Raw genomic sequence first — 16,942 nt, forward strand, 5'->3', positions numbered from 1 at the left:
ATTTATAAAAGTACGTTTATTATTAAATAAATTTTAAGGTTTAAACGTGTCTCAGGTGTCTATGGAATATCGTATACGTTAAAAGTACGGTAAAGTAGGAAAGTAGGGAAGTTATTAACAATAAGTAAAAAAAAATGGCAGGGAGTTTGCAAACGGTGAAAGGATTAAAAAACGGAATGCAATTGTAAAAACATTATCGACAATAAAATATGAGAAACAAATGGCAGTTTACAAATGTCGAAAGGGTTGGCACATTTTTTTAATAATGGTATTTCATTTTTCAAACTTTTAGACCTTTGCAAACATTTTTTACGTATTTTATTGTCATTAACTTTCTGTTAATGTATATGACCGACAAAAATCGAAAAACTCGCTTTTCATAAATTCGATACCTGAAATTTCGTGTCATTATGGATTCACGGTCTATATAGTTAGAAGTCTTCTACTATAAGTTAAGTGATATATTCCATTCCATTTTCAAATACATATATTTTCTTCTTATTACATAAAATTATATACCAGAGTGTATCACGTAAAATGTATCATTGGTACATACTTATTAAGTTATTTTCAAAAAATATGTATTTTTTATCTTTTTTAATGATATTATTAATCTGATTTTATTTGAAAAAATTTTATTTTATATTCAGTAAATTGTATAAAATTGAGTTTTTATGACTCATTTTTAAATAATGCTGGAAATGTGTTTTTCATATTCGACCGAGTTATACATTTAAAGTACATATTTATCTATTTTTTAAAAGACTGACACTTCTTGAAGAAGAAAAGCATAGCTTTAAGGCGTACTTTTTCGCCTTTTAACACACGCCCATGTGATAAAATAATCAGTTTGTATTAGTTCATATTCAATACATGTTTCGATAAAAATAATTTTTCCTGTATCCCCTAGTCGAAAGTTCAGTTTTCTGACCGAATTTGACTCCAAAAAGAACGACTTTTGGGACTTGTTCAAGCTAATAGAGTTAATGAGTGCTCTGATTTTTGTGACTCGGTAACAAAGCAACACTTGCCATCTGTTAAAATTAATAAGTGCGAGCTTAGGAGTCCGTACCCGGAAAAACTAAAAAGTTGGCGATTATGACATATAAATTTAACATATAAATAATTACTATGGTAATTAATGGTCAAATAGATCTGGCTCCATTCATTTCGAAAATTGAAATGGTAAAATAATTAGTGTTTATCTATGGGTTTGTGTGTTTCTCATTGGCATCGTAGTCCCTTAACGGACGAACCGACTTGATTGAGAATATTTTATAGCTTACCTTCCAACAATCGGTTAACAAGAAATAAATTGCATTTGTCGAGGGTTTTTTAAATTTTGTAAATTTCACTTGTATCGTGTTAGGATGCAAATTTTCCAAAAACGGTAGGAGATTTTTACATTCAAATTTATGAAATATATTATTATACTTTAAACATTTTGTTTTAAAATCAATCTTATAGTAGCGGAGCTAATTTTTAAGTGGTGCCAGTTTTAAGTCAATTTTTTTATCTTCAATATGTACATATTAAAAAAAAAATTGTTAATGTCTGAGAAAACGCATTTTACAACATTTTTCGAATGAAAGACTTACATTTTCACATATCTTTGACTTTAATTTTCTTCTTTGACTTGTAGGTTTTGTCTTTGGTAAAATTGTAAACTAAACATTTTTTTTGCGATTTTTCGGGTCCTGAAACGGGCCATTTCGGTTTATTTAAATGATTATTAGACCATACTTTCGGCCAGGGAATACAGAAAAATAGTATACAACCCAAGCAAGAATGTTGGATGCCCTGGCCAGAATGTTGGGTGTAATAAAAAAGCCTCGACTTTGCCTCGATAGTTTTATCACACACGCCAGAAAATCCAACTCTCTGTTTTAACACATGTACTCCAATTTTCAAGCCTTCGAGAATTGCAAACTTTCTGTAATTATTTTTGTTTTGTAAAAATGCCAAATTGAACAGTGGTTGTATTAACGGGAAACGTATCTAACACTAAGTCACCTTTGCTTAGGGTAAATATCGAATAATTTGCGACATATTTAACTAAATTTCAAGTAAACAGTTCTGTATAATACATTTATAAAATATTTACGATTCGAGTTAACTATAAAACTGTTGTCGTATTAAATTGTATCATAAAGTAATTTTGCAGTACGCTGGTTATGTAGAACATGTACTAGTAATATGAGTATTTATTTTTGTAAATAAATTGAATATATTAGAAATTTATGAACTAATAAATATTTTATTAAAACATTTAACCCTTGCAAAACATTCCTATATTGGAAACAATAAATTTTTTATCATTATGAATATTGAGTGCTCTTTTAAAAATAGAGTATCATATTGATAATAAAATCTATTCCTAATCTAAAATAAGAACGGATGGAGACCGCATGCAATAATTTTTACTCTTGATAGCTATTGATGTACTTGTAAGATTGAAAGCGAAAAACAAACATGTACATAATTGGTAGAAAACGATCGTTGCTGAAATTATGCTGAACGAGCAGTTGCTGGTTTTTAAGGTATTTCCAGCATGGTATTTGCAGTTTCTATGTTAAAGCAATGGTACAATTTTTTTTTCGACAGAATTTAACGAAAAATTAAATTTAAGAATTTAATAATGCTTACTATTAATTCCCAAAGTTTCAGAAATTTTGACCGTTTAAAATGGGAAATAATTATGCCAACGTCCCAATTTCGATCAATTTACGTCAAAATTAATATCTCGAAAGTGAAAATTAATTTCTAAATTTTTTTTTTTAGAATTTTATTGTATAAACATTTTTTTCTACTTTTTCTTCAATATATAATAATATCATAAAAAATAGTTGGAGAGACCGGACATTTTACATGCTTTAAATGGGACATGACCCTCAAAATCGCGAACTTTGTCTTTAAATATCTCGCGATCTAAACGGTCAAAAATTATGAAATTTTAGGAATTCATAAATAAAGCTATTATAACCCGAGAAAAAAAATTCGGCCAAATCTGTCGAAAAGTGATTTCATGCTGGTACTACCTTAATGATGAAATGCACCATGCTATAGGTTTCCAATCTTACAAGTATTTTAATAGCTATCAAAAGTAAAAATTATTTTATACTTTTTAGTCTGTTATTAAAACACATGGAACATTAAAAATTTTTTTATTATAATTTTTTTTCTGTTTTTTAGGGTTATGTGAATGCATTGTCATCCACTTCTGAGCTATGGTCCAAATTTCAAGTATCTAGCACATCGGGAAATTAGTTTAAAATCATTTTAAAAATTCCATCCGACCCCTAAAAAGCGTTTTTTACTCCTTTTCATTTTTCTTCTTCTTTTTCCATTCGGACATACAAAAAGTGAGTTTAAAAAACCATTCAAACTAAAAAACAATTTTTAAGTTTTTTCAATTTTTTCAAAAATATATAAAATAATATGTATTTAGCCTTCTGATAGTAGGTTCAGGTATGATTTTAATAAAATTTAAAAAAAATTCATTTTATACGCTTTTTTAGAAATAATAGTTGTTTTTTATAAAAAAAAAATACTCATACATGGTATTATTATTTTTCAGCTACTGCATCACTTATTTTAATTAAATTTCGAGGAAAAATATGATTTTAATTTCGATAATAGTGGCTTAGGATTTCATTAAATTCCAAAATTCGAAAAACATAAAGGCTAATGACGCAGAATAATTATATTGTGAAACATAATGGTTATATTATTTCCTAATTACTACTGCATCATTTATTTAAATAAAATTTCTAGGAATAATATGATTTTTATTTATATACCTCAATAACTGAATCGAATTTATTATTTACAATAACGCAACAATAAAGACTGCTTAATTATTATTAATTATATAAATAATATATTATTATTATTAATAGTCTATTTAGTATTGTTTAATTGCTTGAATACCTAATCATTTGCTATCGTCATAAAATCTATAATGGTAAAGTTTAGAATTTTGTAAATAATCAAAATTTTAGAGGTTTAGCGAGTAATGCGATATTTCGGATAAAAAGTTTGCTCAACGCTTCAAGATAATCTAATTTCATGTAATCATTATCTTACGGGAATCGGTCACATTATTTTTGTCACAAAATTGAATATAGCTAATGCAACGCTTTTTAAAAAAAATTTTATCCAGACTTGGTAGCAATGTTTTCAATTAATGTGAAACTGTATGAAAGAATGAAATATGAGAATTTTTAAGTTGCTTATACATACAATCGTTACAGTCAGTCACACATTTTCTTATAAAAATCTATTTTTTAAAACATAAGAGATATAATAATTGTCTGAGAAAAATATAATACCCTGATGACTGATTGCATACCATTTTTTCAATGACTTATCTGAAAAAACACCAAGTACCGTGCAAGAATTTAGTAGCAAGCATACACATATTATATATAATTCATACTAGCGGCCCCGACGGACGTTGTCCCCTAAAAACGTAACTCCAATTCATGAATACCTATACTACGTTTAGCCTGTCCGCTAAACCCATCCCGCTAAACCCCAATTTAACTCCTATTTATTCGACTGGCCTTACCTTCGACCTTTGGCCTGACCTTTGATAGTAGAGCTCGCTGCGCTCGCATATGGCTCTAATAAATGCTTATTGACAATACCTGAATACTATTAAAAATACATAGTACACATATTATACATAATATTATATGATTTATATGCGCTCCCACCATTTAATGAAATTTCATTTTTTTGGTACGGAGCCCTCAAAAACAGTTGTAGTGGACCGAATGGTAAATCTAAGCCATTCTCCAATCCCCTTGAACTCACACAAAAAATTTCATCAAAATCGGTCCAGCCGTCTAGGAGGAGTTCAATTACATACACACGCACACAAGAAATATATATATTAAGATATAGGGTGAGACAGATAAGTTTGCTATTTTGAAAACGCTGTTAAAAAAATCATTGTTCCCAATTATCTTTTTACCACTTCAAACTATATAAAAATCATTTAAGAAAATTAGGTAATGATAAATATTCATGTTTTTAAGTAAATTCATAAATTTGGTAAAAATCAAATTTTAACTCCAATAAGATGGCGACCGTCTACGCGTAAATATTTTATTCGTAAAGTTATACAGCCACGATGCCAATGGGATTAAAAATATATACTTGTCAGATCCGCTCTTTCAGACTTCAACACTGTTTTGATAAAACTCGTTCATAGTTTCAGCTCAATGCTTATCATTGTGAATGAATTCTTAAAGTATCTTTTATGTAGTTTATGGTAATAAAAAAATAACAAATAATAATAATAATTGTGAATAATTAACAGCGTTTTTAAAATCACACACTTCTCTGCCCCACTCTGTACAGTAAAACATATTAGACCATCTTGACTATTATTAATAATGCAATTTAGTTTTGTTCTTGTTTGAATATAATTTGTGGTAATCCTTTACAAAATGTCACATGTAATTTACAGAAATCAAATAACAATTACAATAATTATTAATTAAATCAATTGAATTGATAATAATAATAATAATTGATGTTATACGAAAATTCATATCTCAGTTTATATTTTTTGGTTATATAATTTTCAATATTAGAAATAATACATTGTTTAAAAAAATTACTTATTTCTAAAAAAAAAAAAAAAACAATATTACAAAATAAACGTACAACAATTTCAACTCAGTGTAACATTTTTTTTAGAAACGTATTGTGGAAATAATAGACCAATTTTACAAAAGTATAGTGTGTTTTTTTTTTGTTTTTTGTTAAAAGATGTTATTTATTACAATTTTTCAATATCGTATTTTCGTAATGTGCTTTTTTTACTACTAGTAACTAGTGCTTTTTTTACTATAACTAGCAGACCCGGCCACACGTTGCTGTGGCTAAGGTTCTTGTTATATTACATTGCAGTAATAATGTTTATATTAAATTGCGGTATTTTTTCTATATAAAGATGATTAGTTAAAAGAATGCAAATAAATGGTCACAAACATGGCAAGGTAAAAACCATTAGCAATTCAGGTTTGAAACGTATGTTAAGATTTTTTTTTTAATTTTTATTTATAAAATTTTGTATTTTTTATTTATGATTAAATGATTTCAGTATAAACAGAGTGTTCAAACAATTAAGTTAATATCTGATATTAGTATTTGGTTTAAAATTGAATAAATCAACCACTTAATTGTTGTGTTATTTACTCAATATACAAATACTCTGATAAATTTTCATCTATTAAAACTTGTTAAGTATTTCAGACTTATTGTTGTTTATTTATCCTTAGACACATAAATATAACTTGCACTAATCATTGTACATTGTTCATCCTCATTATGTTTGGCCGGAATGTTTTGGGGGTAGAAAATGCATTTATTGATTTTCAAATTAAATTCCTCCAAACATTTCTATGGTTATTTAAGTATTAACAAGATAAACACATAGCATTCTATACTGATATCGAGTCAATAACGATTAATTTACATACGATATGTTTATATAATGTAAATTAGTGAAAATCCGTTGAAGAATCATAACTATTCTTATTTATAATCCAGTTAAAATAAACGATCAAGTCTTGTTATTTTTAACATTTTGAGAAATTTTAGTTTGATATTATCAGCTTTCCAAAAAATGATGCCAAGAAAAAAAAGATAATGCAAAAAAATTCTTTTTTATCCTACACTGTATGTCATAAGCTGAATGTCATTGTATGTCAAGAACACTTTCTATTAAATTATCTTTTTCCTTAGAGCCCACTCCAAACTGAACCGATTTTGAGAATCATCGCCTAATTTTTAGTTTTTTCGAGTACGAAACCCTAAACTCGCACTGGAAACAAAGCTAAGAACACTCCTTATTAAGTTATCTTTCAAACGAAACAAAAAAATACATTCGGTCCATTCTTTTAAGCGCCACGATGCCACATACAGACACACAGACACACATTCAGGCAGGCAGGCAGACTGACACACATAGAGGTCAAACTTATAACACCCCCTTTTTGGTTAAGATGTTAAAAATAAAATGGCGACACTTTTCGAAAAATACACCAAATTTGCAGGTATTTAACTTTGTTATCTTTGTTCCTTTTGGGCTCTATGAAGAGTTAAAGATAAAGAGTTAACTTGAAGATGAAGTAAATTATGTGTATTTCAACGAACAAAAAGTGTAGCGTTTTTATTTTGGCGGAAAGTATTAAGAGAGTTAAGTTAGGGATCAGACGGTTAAGAATGATCGCTTTTAGCCGACAAAAGAACCTATCTCGGTACGATTTGTCGATTTGCGAGGAAATCGACAAAATATATTTTTAGGATTTCTGAGTGTTTTTTTTTCGAAAAATATATGGGGTACCGTTAACATAGTTTAGACAACTTCCTGTTGTTAGTTTATTGTGCCTTATTTCCTACAAACTATATCTCATAATAATAAAAGAATTTTGTATTATTAATTATAATATTAGATTATTTTGCTGGTTCTTGGATAACTTTACAAAGGACAAGGAACATATTTACCAATAATATTGTGTAAACGATTATAGTTGGTAAGCATATATACAAGATAGATATATTGGTTTATCGTATTATAGAGTAAAACCACCGATATAGCACAGACAATAGCGTTTTCGAGCTAAGACATTACGATGAAAATTATATGTAGTTTATAGGATCTAAATTATAATTTAAACGACCCTAGCCATACCTGGGAAAATTGTATTTTATATAATCGAAAATCACTCGAATTTCTTTTATGACTTGAATAACAATATTACACTATTTTGATTGAATTCACAATTATCCCCGAGGTATACCCGAAAAATTTTTGGAGTTCCGTACATAACAGCTTAAATGATGACATGAAAATAGTACTTGTACTCATGAAAAAGCATATCTCAGCCAATTTTGATGCCATATTATCAGCTAAAACTATTGTATGAAATGTTTTATCTATTGAACAAAAATTTCCGATTTAGAATCATTGACATTATTTTTGATCATTTAATCAGCTATCTATAATCGAATTTTCATCCAGTTTCAGAAATTTTTAAGCCCAAAGTCTCTATTGCTTGTACTATACAGAGTAAAACCACCATGTTATTTGCTAAATACAATCGTAGCTTGTTGTATGCAACTTAATAATGAACGAATGAATAGGATGCATCTGTTTGATATTTTAAGTACTTTATTTAACTTATTGCCCTTATTAATGTACTCTCTATAATCGATACTTCTTCATATATTTTATATACAAACGATTATATATAAGTTACAATAACAATATTGATTATTGAAATTTTAAAGCATTAAGCTTCACATTACATGATTTTTAAAATATTAAATGCAACAGATTTTACATAAACGATGGAATTTTGCCACTGTGTTAAAACTAGAGCAAAGTTATACTATTTATGTATTGACAGGGAGAATAGTAGCTGGAGAGGACCGGACAGCTAAATCGACCGGGGCGCAGTTACCTTATAAGGTATAGCATGTGTCAATTATAATTATTGAAAAATAACTAATTCAACTTGCATAAATAATAGTTAAGTATGTGAATTAACATTAATTTAAATTTATTAGAAAATTTTATTTAATTTTAAATGTAAAACATATATACAATCCATAGACTTATATGCTCATCCGTATTATATTATTACGTTAATAATATTAATAAAGTAGTTTAAATTAATTGATTATATTAATAAATAATTAATTGATTACATTAATAAATAATTAATTAATTATATTAATTATATTCATAAAGTAGTGTGTCGTTACTATGGTAACTTCCTGATATAAAACTCATGCACGGAGCGAATACTAAAATTTAGTTCTATATATAACAGATACGAGACTTCTTTTTTCCATTAAATATGATAAATAAATGCTTATATCAATAGGTTTTAACCAAAAAAATAAGTTAAAAGTTGGTAATATATAGGAACGATAATTTAAAAAAATTCATACTGTATATAAAGTTTAATTACGTAAGCAGCTTTCATTTAAATCAAAAGCAGATAAAGAGAAGTGAAGCTCGAATTACTATCATATGCCAATACATATTAATGTTTTAAGTATATTTGTCTATGTAAAGATATGCTTGTGATACAATATTAATAAAAATATTATTAAATACTAAGGACATCAGAAAAGCCGCAAAGAAAATTAAACAGGTTGAAATTTTAAATATACACGAGTGTTTCCAGTTCCGAGATAAGGTACCATCTTCATAAAAATACATTTGGAAAATATTTCGTCGTTAAAAATAAATTTTATTCGAAAAATAGTTATGATAAAGCCTAATACAAGTTTTGAACACCTACTTAAACTTTTTTAGTTTTAAAATGACGGTTTGAAAGGTAGAAAAGATATTTTAGGCTAATACTGTTAATTATAGGCGAAAATATATTTTACAAAATTTCTAGTGTTAAAGTAAAATAACTGCTTCCACCATCACCACATCATTTTCGAAACTAAAAATTTTTAAATATCGAAATACTCGTAAATAAAAGAAGTTAAAAATATTGTTTCAACAAGTGAAAACAAACAATTGACTGAGTTTATTGTTGAAATATCATGTAGAGATAGTGTTGATGACGTAATCGTTTGTTTTTTGACAATTGACCTATATTGCTCGACCTCACTTTTTACGCCCTGAGTACGCTGTAAAAATTTCAGGTTGATATCTTGTTTTGTTTTTGAACTATCGTGTTGACAGACAGACGGACATACGGACAGACAACCGGAAATGGATTAATTAGGTTATTTTATGAACACTTATACCAAAATTTTTATCGTAGCATCAATATTTTTAAGCGTTATAAACTTGGGACTAAACTTAATATACTATGTATATTTCATATATACATGGTATAATAATTAATTTAGCTATTTGGTGGAGAAACTTAGATGAAATGTTTGGGGGTATACCAAATCTACTTTTAAAAATTCGTCGTAACTAATTTAACTATTTAACGCAATTTTTTATTTAATTTTACGCAATTAATTATTAATTTTACTATTTAACGCGAATCTAAAAAGTAATAAGTAAAATGCCTGTTTTGGTTGGGATATTTTAAGCATTTTAATGGTAGTTATATGGCCACGGAAAAAGAAAAAAGTCAGATGGTATAAATGTGAACTATCTAAACGTGATGTTGAAGATAGGCTTAACGCAAGCTTAACACAAAACCTTCAACAACGGCAAAAAAATAATCGATAGAGAACAAACTAGGAAAATAATGACAACTGTATTCGACTAAAATATTTTTAAACATGGAGTATAAATAGGAATTATATCAAGGCAAATAAATGCTGCTGACTTATAAACAATATAGAGAAGAGAGCTTACAATAAATGCAAACGCTATATGTATCAACTCTAATTTAATTTGATCTTGTATGTTATTCAACATGCATTACCAGAGATAATCATTTATGATAATGCATTGATAATACTAAATATGTGAGTTTTTAATAAACTAACGAGATTATAGGGGTTAATAATGTAAGAAGATTGAAACTGAACTCAAGTGCATTTGAATGTGGGTCGAATTTAAAGGTTAATTAAATTATCATTTACAATGTATTTTCATTAGGGGTTTACTTTGGCTTCATTAAGATGCAAAAATTAATTATATAAGGTAGGTTATTATCATTTTAAATGAAACCCGTTGGAAAATAGATTATTTATGAAACTATTATTCACATTGCCGGTTCTTATTTTGCCTTTATACACAGTGTTGGATTTACAATAGGGGTACTTGGGGTTGGTACCCAGGGTGTGAAATTTCCAAGAACGGTGAAATGTGGATTATGAACAAACAAATTTTTTTCAGCGTTATCGAAAAAGCATTTAGAATTGTGGTCGTATTTAAAATATAAATAAATAAGAATAAGTATAATAAATTTAAAACCACAAAAGAGAATTTATAGTATTTCGATCCACGAAAAACTATGTTTATTATCATAAGTTATGCAATAATCTAACCTAATTTGTAACGAAATTAAACAGACAATGGTTATATAAGTAGAGACATTGTATCGTTTTATTATATATTCGAATAACAATTTTAGTACAGCCATTTGAAACAGTTTATTTTCAAGAAACTTTTGCATGTGCCATGTTTTATACAATCGGGTGTCCGCCTACACCTGGATAAATTTAATTTATGATTGTGAAGAGTCGAAACATTCCACTTTTCTAGTTGATACTAAATTATCTGCTTATTAGAATAACAAAGCAATGATTCTTCAACAATTTTAAGATTCATATTTTTATTACGCATCCAAATTACAGACTATACCAAAGAACAAAAGTGGGCAAAATTGTACATTTCAATGGATTAAAGCACATAAGATATTTTTTATTTTAACAGATGTCGGGGATCGAACCCGGTTCCTCTAGATATTCGATCTTTGATGTAACTAACTCCATATTTCCGTCTGTTCTACGTAAGTTACTCAAATATATGTAACCTCTTTGCGCCTTAATCTATTTTTTTCCTAATGTATATAGCTAACAAAAACAGATTTCTACTGCCCATATAAGAATTTCATCATTTTATTATGAAACCAAATGTTTACACTTGTTTCAAGTTTTTGTGTAGTTTATATTAGTCTTCCACATACATGATACTGAATAGCTTTTTCCATCTTAACACGTTATACCACTTATAACACATGAGAGCGAGATTGTGCACTTCAATGGATTAAAGCACATTTCGTATTTTTATTTAAACTAAATAGAAAGAAATTTAAAAATTACACAGATGCACATTAAAATTTTTGAAGCCCAACCAAAGAATACCTACCGTTTACCAGAATTATCCCAAATAAAAAATGATTTGACGTTCTCCATAACGAAGGCATTAACAAACCGGCTTGGAAATGCAGTATTTTCCGTTTGTTTGGGCTTTTTAAGAAGTGAAGAGCTAGAATGATCGTAGTAATATACCAGTTATATCTATTTTTGTGGTTTTATGAACAAAGTTAGTTGTTCCCAATAATAATGAAAATTTAATGAATGGTCAAAACTAGTTTTCACCATTTAATCGTAAGCGTATAAATTATGTTATATGAATGTGGGTGGAAACCACCGTGTAGATGGTAATATTTTAGTTGGTTTTCACTACCTGATTAGCAAAAGCGCATTGCCGGAAGGTTCTTTATACATTAAACTAGTTTGGATATTATATAAATAGGTTGGTTACATATGCATGGGAAAAACCAGTTCATGTTGGTTTTTTAATTTAAATAAAGAGTATTTTTAACAAGAGGTTTTTAAAATTTTATTTCAATACATATAGTGAGTCCCCGGATAGAGGTAACTATACTTGTAAATTTTTTTATTTTGCATTTTAAGAAAAAAAGTCATTCTTTATAAGAAGTATTGCTTATTCTGAAAAGTATGTAGGCATATTTAAAACTTCTTAATAATGTACAGGGTAGCCAAAAATTTGAAATCACTATTTTTATTTTTGGTAAACTATCCTTCTTTTTTATAAGTTGGCGAAATGTTACTAAGAACAGTTACTCGCAATTAACAATTATGGCTCTATACAAAATATCAAGAAGTGTAAGTGTACTAATTATTATAGCATCATTTTTTATTTGAACAAAAGCTCTAATTATAAAAAAACGTAAGAAAGAAAATAATAATAAATCAATTAACATGTACTATCCGATAGTGTATTTTTTTGTGGACTAGTTTAGAAAATTAAAAAGAAAATTTATTTTCTCGGATAAACCATCACTAAGAATGGAATTGTTAAATTTGGAAAGATCTTCTTGGTATTTTGTATAGAGTCATAATTGTTAATTTCGAGTAACTTTTTTGAGTAACATTTTGTCTACTTATAAAAACGAAACATTGTTTGAAGCATTTTTTCGTAAACATCACTATTTACCCGTGAGGGCGTAAATTAGGCACAAATTATATAGTATGCCTTATATAGGAAAATCAGTTATGCATGTGTGACATGTTTGTATACGTAATGTGACAGTAAAATCAACCATGTCTATACATGGTATTTCAATAACTATCTCAGTAAATTGTTTGTTTTCACTTGTTTTACAATAATATTAAAATATATATTCATGCAAATTTTGATCAAATTTATTATTGTAAATCTAGGTACAACACTCTTCCCTTTATTTACTTGTAGTATTCACATTAATAAGAGAGTTATCAACATTGCCACCATCTTTGTTCTTACTTTCTTCATCACTTTTAGCAAGAACATTATCATCTACATGTTCTTCATTATGATTATCATCATTATTTAGTTCACGGGAACGGTGCTGACTAGGACTGCCGAATGGAGGATGAACGTCATTACGGTAATCTGATTGAGAAAAATAATTATATATTTAAATTCCGAGTTAAAGAATGATTTTATAGATGTGGAGTACCAATTAAAAAAACAATAATTAAAAAAATCAAAAACTCGACTAAGAAGTCCAGTAGTTTACGTAGCGACTGTAATATTCGGTGCCCACTCACTATTGGGAAGATCCAAGTGGGTCTAGATTTCAATTGGCCCCGAATGTTAACATCGCTATGTAAATTTCTGGACTTATATATATATATATATATATATATATATATATATATATATATATATATATATATATATATATATATTTGTTACCCCTGTTAATTTCCCTTATTTTGATATCCTAATCGATAGGTTTTGTTAGTATTTTTTACTAACGTATAAACATTTCGCTTCAAAAATCGGCCATTTTGATTGGTTTTGTCACAAACCTATATAAGAATACTTGGGTTTTTTAGACAAATATACAGACATACAAGATACACGCGAAAAACCTAACCACTTCTTCGATGAAGGTGGAAGTGGATTTAAAAAAAATTTATAATTTTCCTATAACGAGTGCAATATATCGAAGGATGATATTTTCAACTTCTTGTTCCAATTGGAAATTAAAGGTTGAAGTAATACGTACTGTTACATTGTTCGCGGGTATCGATTTCGCATATAAATGGTTGAAGCGCTGCGCAATTTAAATCATTCAAGCCACCAAAATTAACGTTTGATATTGCTGTACAATGGTCCACTCCACGATTATTAGGTTGTCCATATCCCCAACGATAATAACTATCATATAAGTCCTTCCCTAGAAATTTTAATTTGATATGTTATATTTCGGAAGTTCTTTGAAATTTTGATGTAGCCCAGTAAAACGTGTAAAAGCCTTCATTAAGGAATACATTGAGATCTTTTATTCCGGAAAAAATTAAGAGCTTTTATTGTGGAAAAAATTAACAAAGTCGATTTCCGTGTGGCTCTAAATATAATTAATATGTGAGATGACAAATCATTGTACTATCAAATGTCGTTAGTTTGAATCGAATTTATTCTAGATATAGCAAAGAACACTTTGAGATAAAAAATATCTTTGACTATCCATTTCTGGGTCTTTGGTAAATATGAGCGACTATCATTTTATTGGGCTAATAATAGAATTAAAATTAAATGAATTAACCGGAAACAGAAACAAAATATCCATCTTGGAAGTAATCATGGTATCCAACATAAATATAGCCAAAATACGTTGACTGCTTTATTGCATCTATTTCACCAAAACAGTTCTTATATATAGACCAAATACTATGAATATATTGATCTTCATATGCGCTATCGATTGTTATTAGACGACCTCCTTCTTTATGACATTGCTGTCTTGCGTCTGCCCAATGTGTCACATTCATATGAAATTTATAAAAACTATGGCCTAACCATAGGTGGTAGTCCTGACGAGGGGACTGCAATGATATTAGTTTGCCAACTTTTTGCTGAATCTGTTGCTGAAGTTGCAGGTCTTGCTGTAGTATTTGCTGTAGTAGCTTTTGGGGTAGTTGTTGCTGTTTCAGCAGTTGATGCTCTTGCGGCAGTTTTTGTTGTTGCTGTTGCAGAAATTCTTCCGGTTGATATATCTCTGGTGCTTTTTGAGATAAAGTTTTCTCATTTTGAATTTGGTAGCTCGGATCTTGATATTGAGAAAACTGCACAAAATTATTAATAAAAAAAAAAAAAAATTAAAAAAATTAAAAAAATTAAAAACCCGGCTGCGTTAGATAAAGTTTGAAAAGAAAGAAACAAGTCCAGTAGTTTATAGTTGGGGCCCATTAATGAGAAAATTTTTGTCGGCCTAAATTTAAATGTTCCCCAGCTGTTAAAGTCGTTATGTAAACTACTGGACTTGATTTTTTCTTTTCAGATTTTATTTAACGCAGTCGCGTTTTATGTTTTTTAATTATTCATTTTATACTTTTTTAGTGCCCCACTAAAAACCCTCTTATTATACTATATTAAAACTTTTAAACCGAGTTTTTTAGTCTCTCAAATTTATTTCACTAGTTTTTGAAAAATCGAATGTATATCAATTGTAACTTAAAAAAAAAAAAAGAAAAAAAAAAAAGAAGATATTTTAGGTGATAAAAATAGTTATACAATTACTTACTCCGAGACTGAAACACAACAACACAGTCAAAAAACCCAAAACTTGATTAAAATTCATGATTACAGTGACTTGGATCTGTTGGATCTGTGGACGAAGGTATTTTTATCCTCCTTTTTATGTATTAGCCAGTTCACGCCCTAATAAGTAGGTATAAGTAATTATTTTTGAAAATGAATTTAATTGTTTTCCTTAATGTATGAAAGGTCACTACGTCCTCCGTCAATAAGAAATTTTAAAATATATTATTTTAGCAAATACATTTTTTTTAATAACTAAGAAAAAATAGTCTAATTAGTTCCAATGTCTGACTAAATTTAACCAAAGTTTTGTTTTACGAATAGTTTGCAATTTAAAGTATCTGACTTACCTTTAAAGCAAAGCAAGCTTTTTTTTGTTAATTTCATAACAATGACCACCCTCCCCTCCACCAAATGTTTTAAATGCCAATGTTTATAATTTAGTGTAATGAAATTTATCGATTGAATACTCCTAATGAAATGCAAGCAAACTTTTGTAAAATAATTATATGTGGTTTGTATAAAGACCGCCAGGGCCGGATTTAAAATTCTGCCGCCCTGGGGCACTGAAGAAAATGCCGCCCTATGACTGAAATTTTATTTTAATAGTTTTGATATCTTATTGGAAATAAATTAATTAAACTATTTTAATAGTTTTCACTTAAATTTCCTATATTATGATATAGAAAATTTTAATTTGATACATAATGCATAAATTATATTTCTTGAAAGATAAAATGTTTATTTAAAAGAATTAGTTAATTATATATTGTATAGAAAATGTTTTCTCACTTTCCAAATTTTGCCGCCCTAGAAAATCTGCCGCCCTGGGCACTAGCCCCGATTGCCCCTAGTGTAAATCCACCACTGATTAGACCGCCCAATTTAACTTTTTCAACAAATTGTTTCAAAAAATGTATGAATTAATTTATGGAAGAATAAAAGCTTTTTAAACTTTACTAAAAATTATTAAGGGGTGTTATAAGTTTGACCGCTTTGTGTGTGTGTCTTGTCTGTCTAATCCATCGTATCGTCTAAACGGATGCATCGGTTTTGAGTTTTTTTTTGGATTCGTTTGTTGGAAGTTTCTAGTGCGAGTTAAGGTTCTGTACCCCGGATCAACTGAAAAATAGGTGACGATCCTCAAAATCGGACTAGTTTGGAAAATGCTCTAAGGAAAAAGGATATTTAATGGAGAGTATTCTTAGATATGTTTCAAGTACAAGTTTTAGTGCTCCGTAAAATCCCGAAAAATTTGTCGGTGGTTTTTGAAATTTTGTAAACTTCACTTGTATATGACTTTTAATTTTATTTTTCAAGAAGAATACAATAATTTACGATCAGAAAAAGACTACAAGGCAAAAGAAGCATACTAAAAATAAAAAAGTCCCAGTATTTTAATGTAACTGTAAATTAGAAAAACCATAATCATTA

At 28.3% G+C, this 16,942-nt stretch overlaps 2 protein-coding genes across 4 annotated transcripts in view; both read right to left on the reverse strand.

Moving 5' to 3' along the window:
* Positions 1–16,942, reverse strand: part of LOC123298430 (cyclin-dependent kinase 14) — a 420,696-nt gene that overhangs the window by 54,433 nt on the left and 349,321 nt on the right. The gene's annotated exons all lie outside the window — the stretch shown is intronic.
* On the reverse strand, positions 13,143–15,617 carry LOC123298431. The gene is made up of 4 exons (XM_044880430.1): positions 15,492–15,617; positions 14,514–15,033; positions 13,974–14,144; positions 13,143–13,351 (listed from the first exon to the last, which is right to left on the reverse strand). Exons 1-4 carry the CDS (start codon positions 15,546–15,548, stop codon positions 13,158–13,160), a joined length of 942 nt encoding a protein of 313 aa, XP_044736365.1. The 5' UTR covers positions 15,549–15,617; the 3' UTR covers positions 13,143–13,157.

Source organism: Chrysoperla carnea, chromosome 4, assembly GCF_905475395.1.
Source record: "Chrysoperla carnea chromosome 4, inChrCarn1.1, whole genome shotgun sequence".
NCBI lineage: Eukaryota > Metazoa > Arthropoda > Insecta > Neuroptera > Chrysopidae > Chrysoperla > Chrysoperla carnea.

Bases quoted from the DNA above. Each gene is read 5' to 3' on its own strand.
- LOC123298431 (XM_044880430.1), bottom strand. From the start codon at position 15,548: ATGAATTTTAATCAAGTTTTGGGTTTTTTGACTGTGTTGTTGTGTTTC. The intron at 15,034-15,491 runs GTAAGTAATTGT...AATTTTGTGCAG, and splicing joins TGTTGTGTTTCAGTCTCGGA to TTTTCTCAATATCAAGATCC. The intron at 14,145-14,513 runs GTTAATTCATTT...TAAAATTTCTAG, and splicing joins ATATTTTGTTTCTGTTTCCG to GGAAGGACTTATATGATAGT.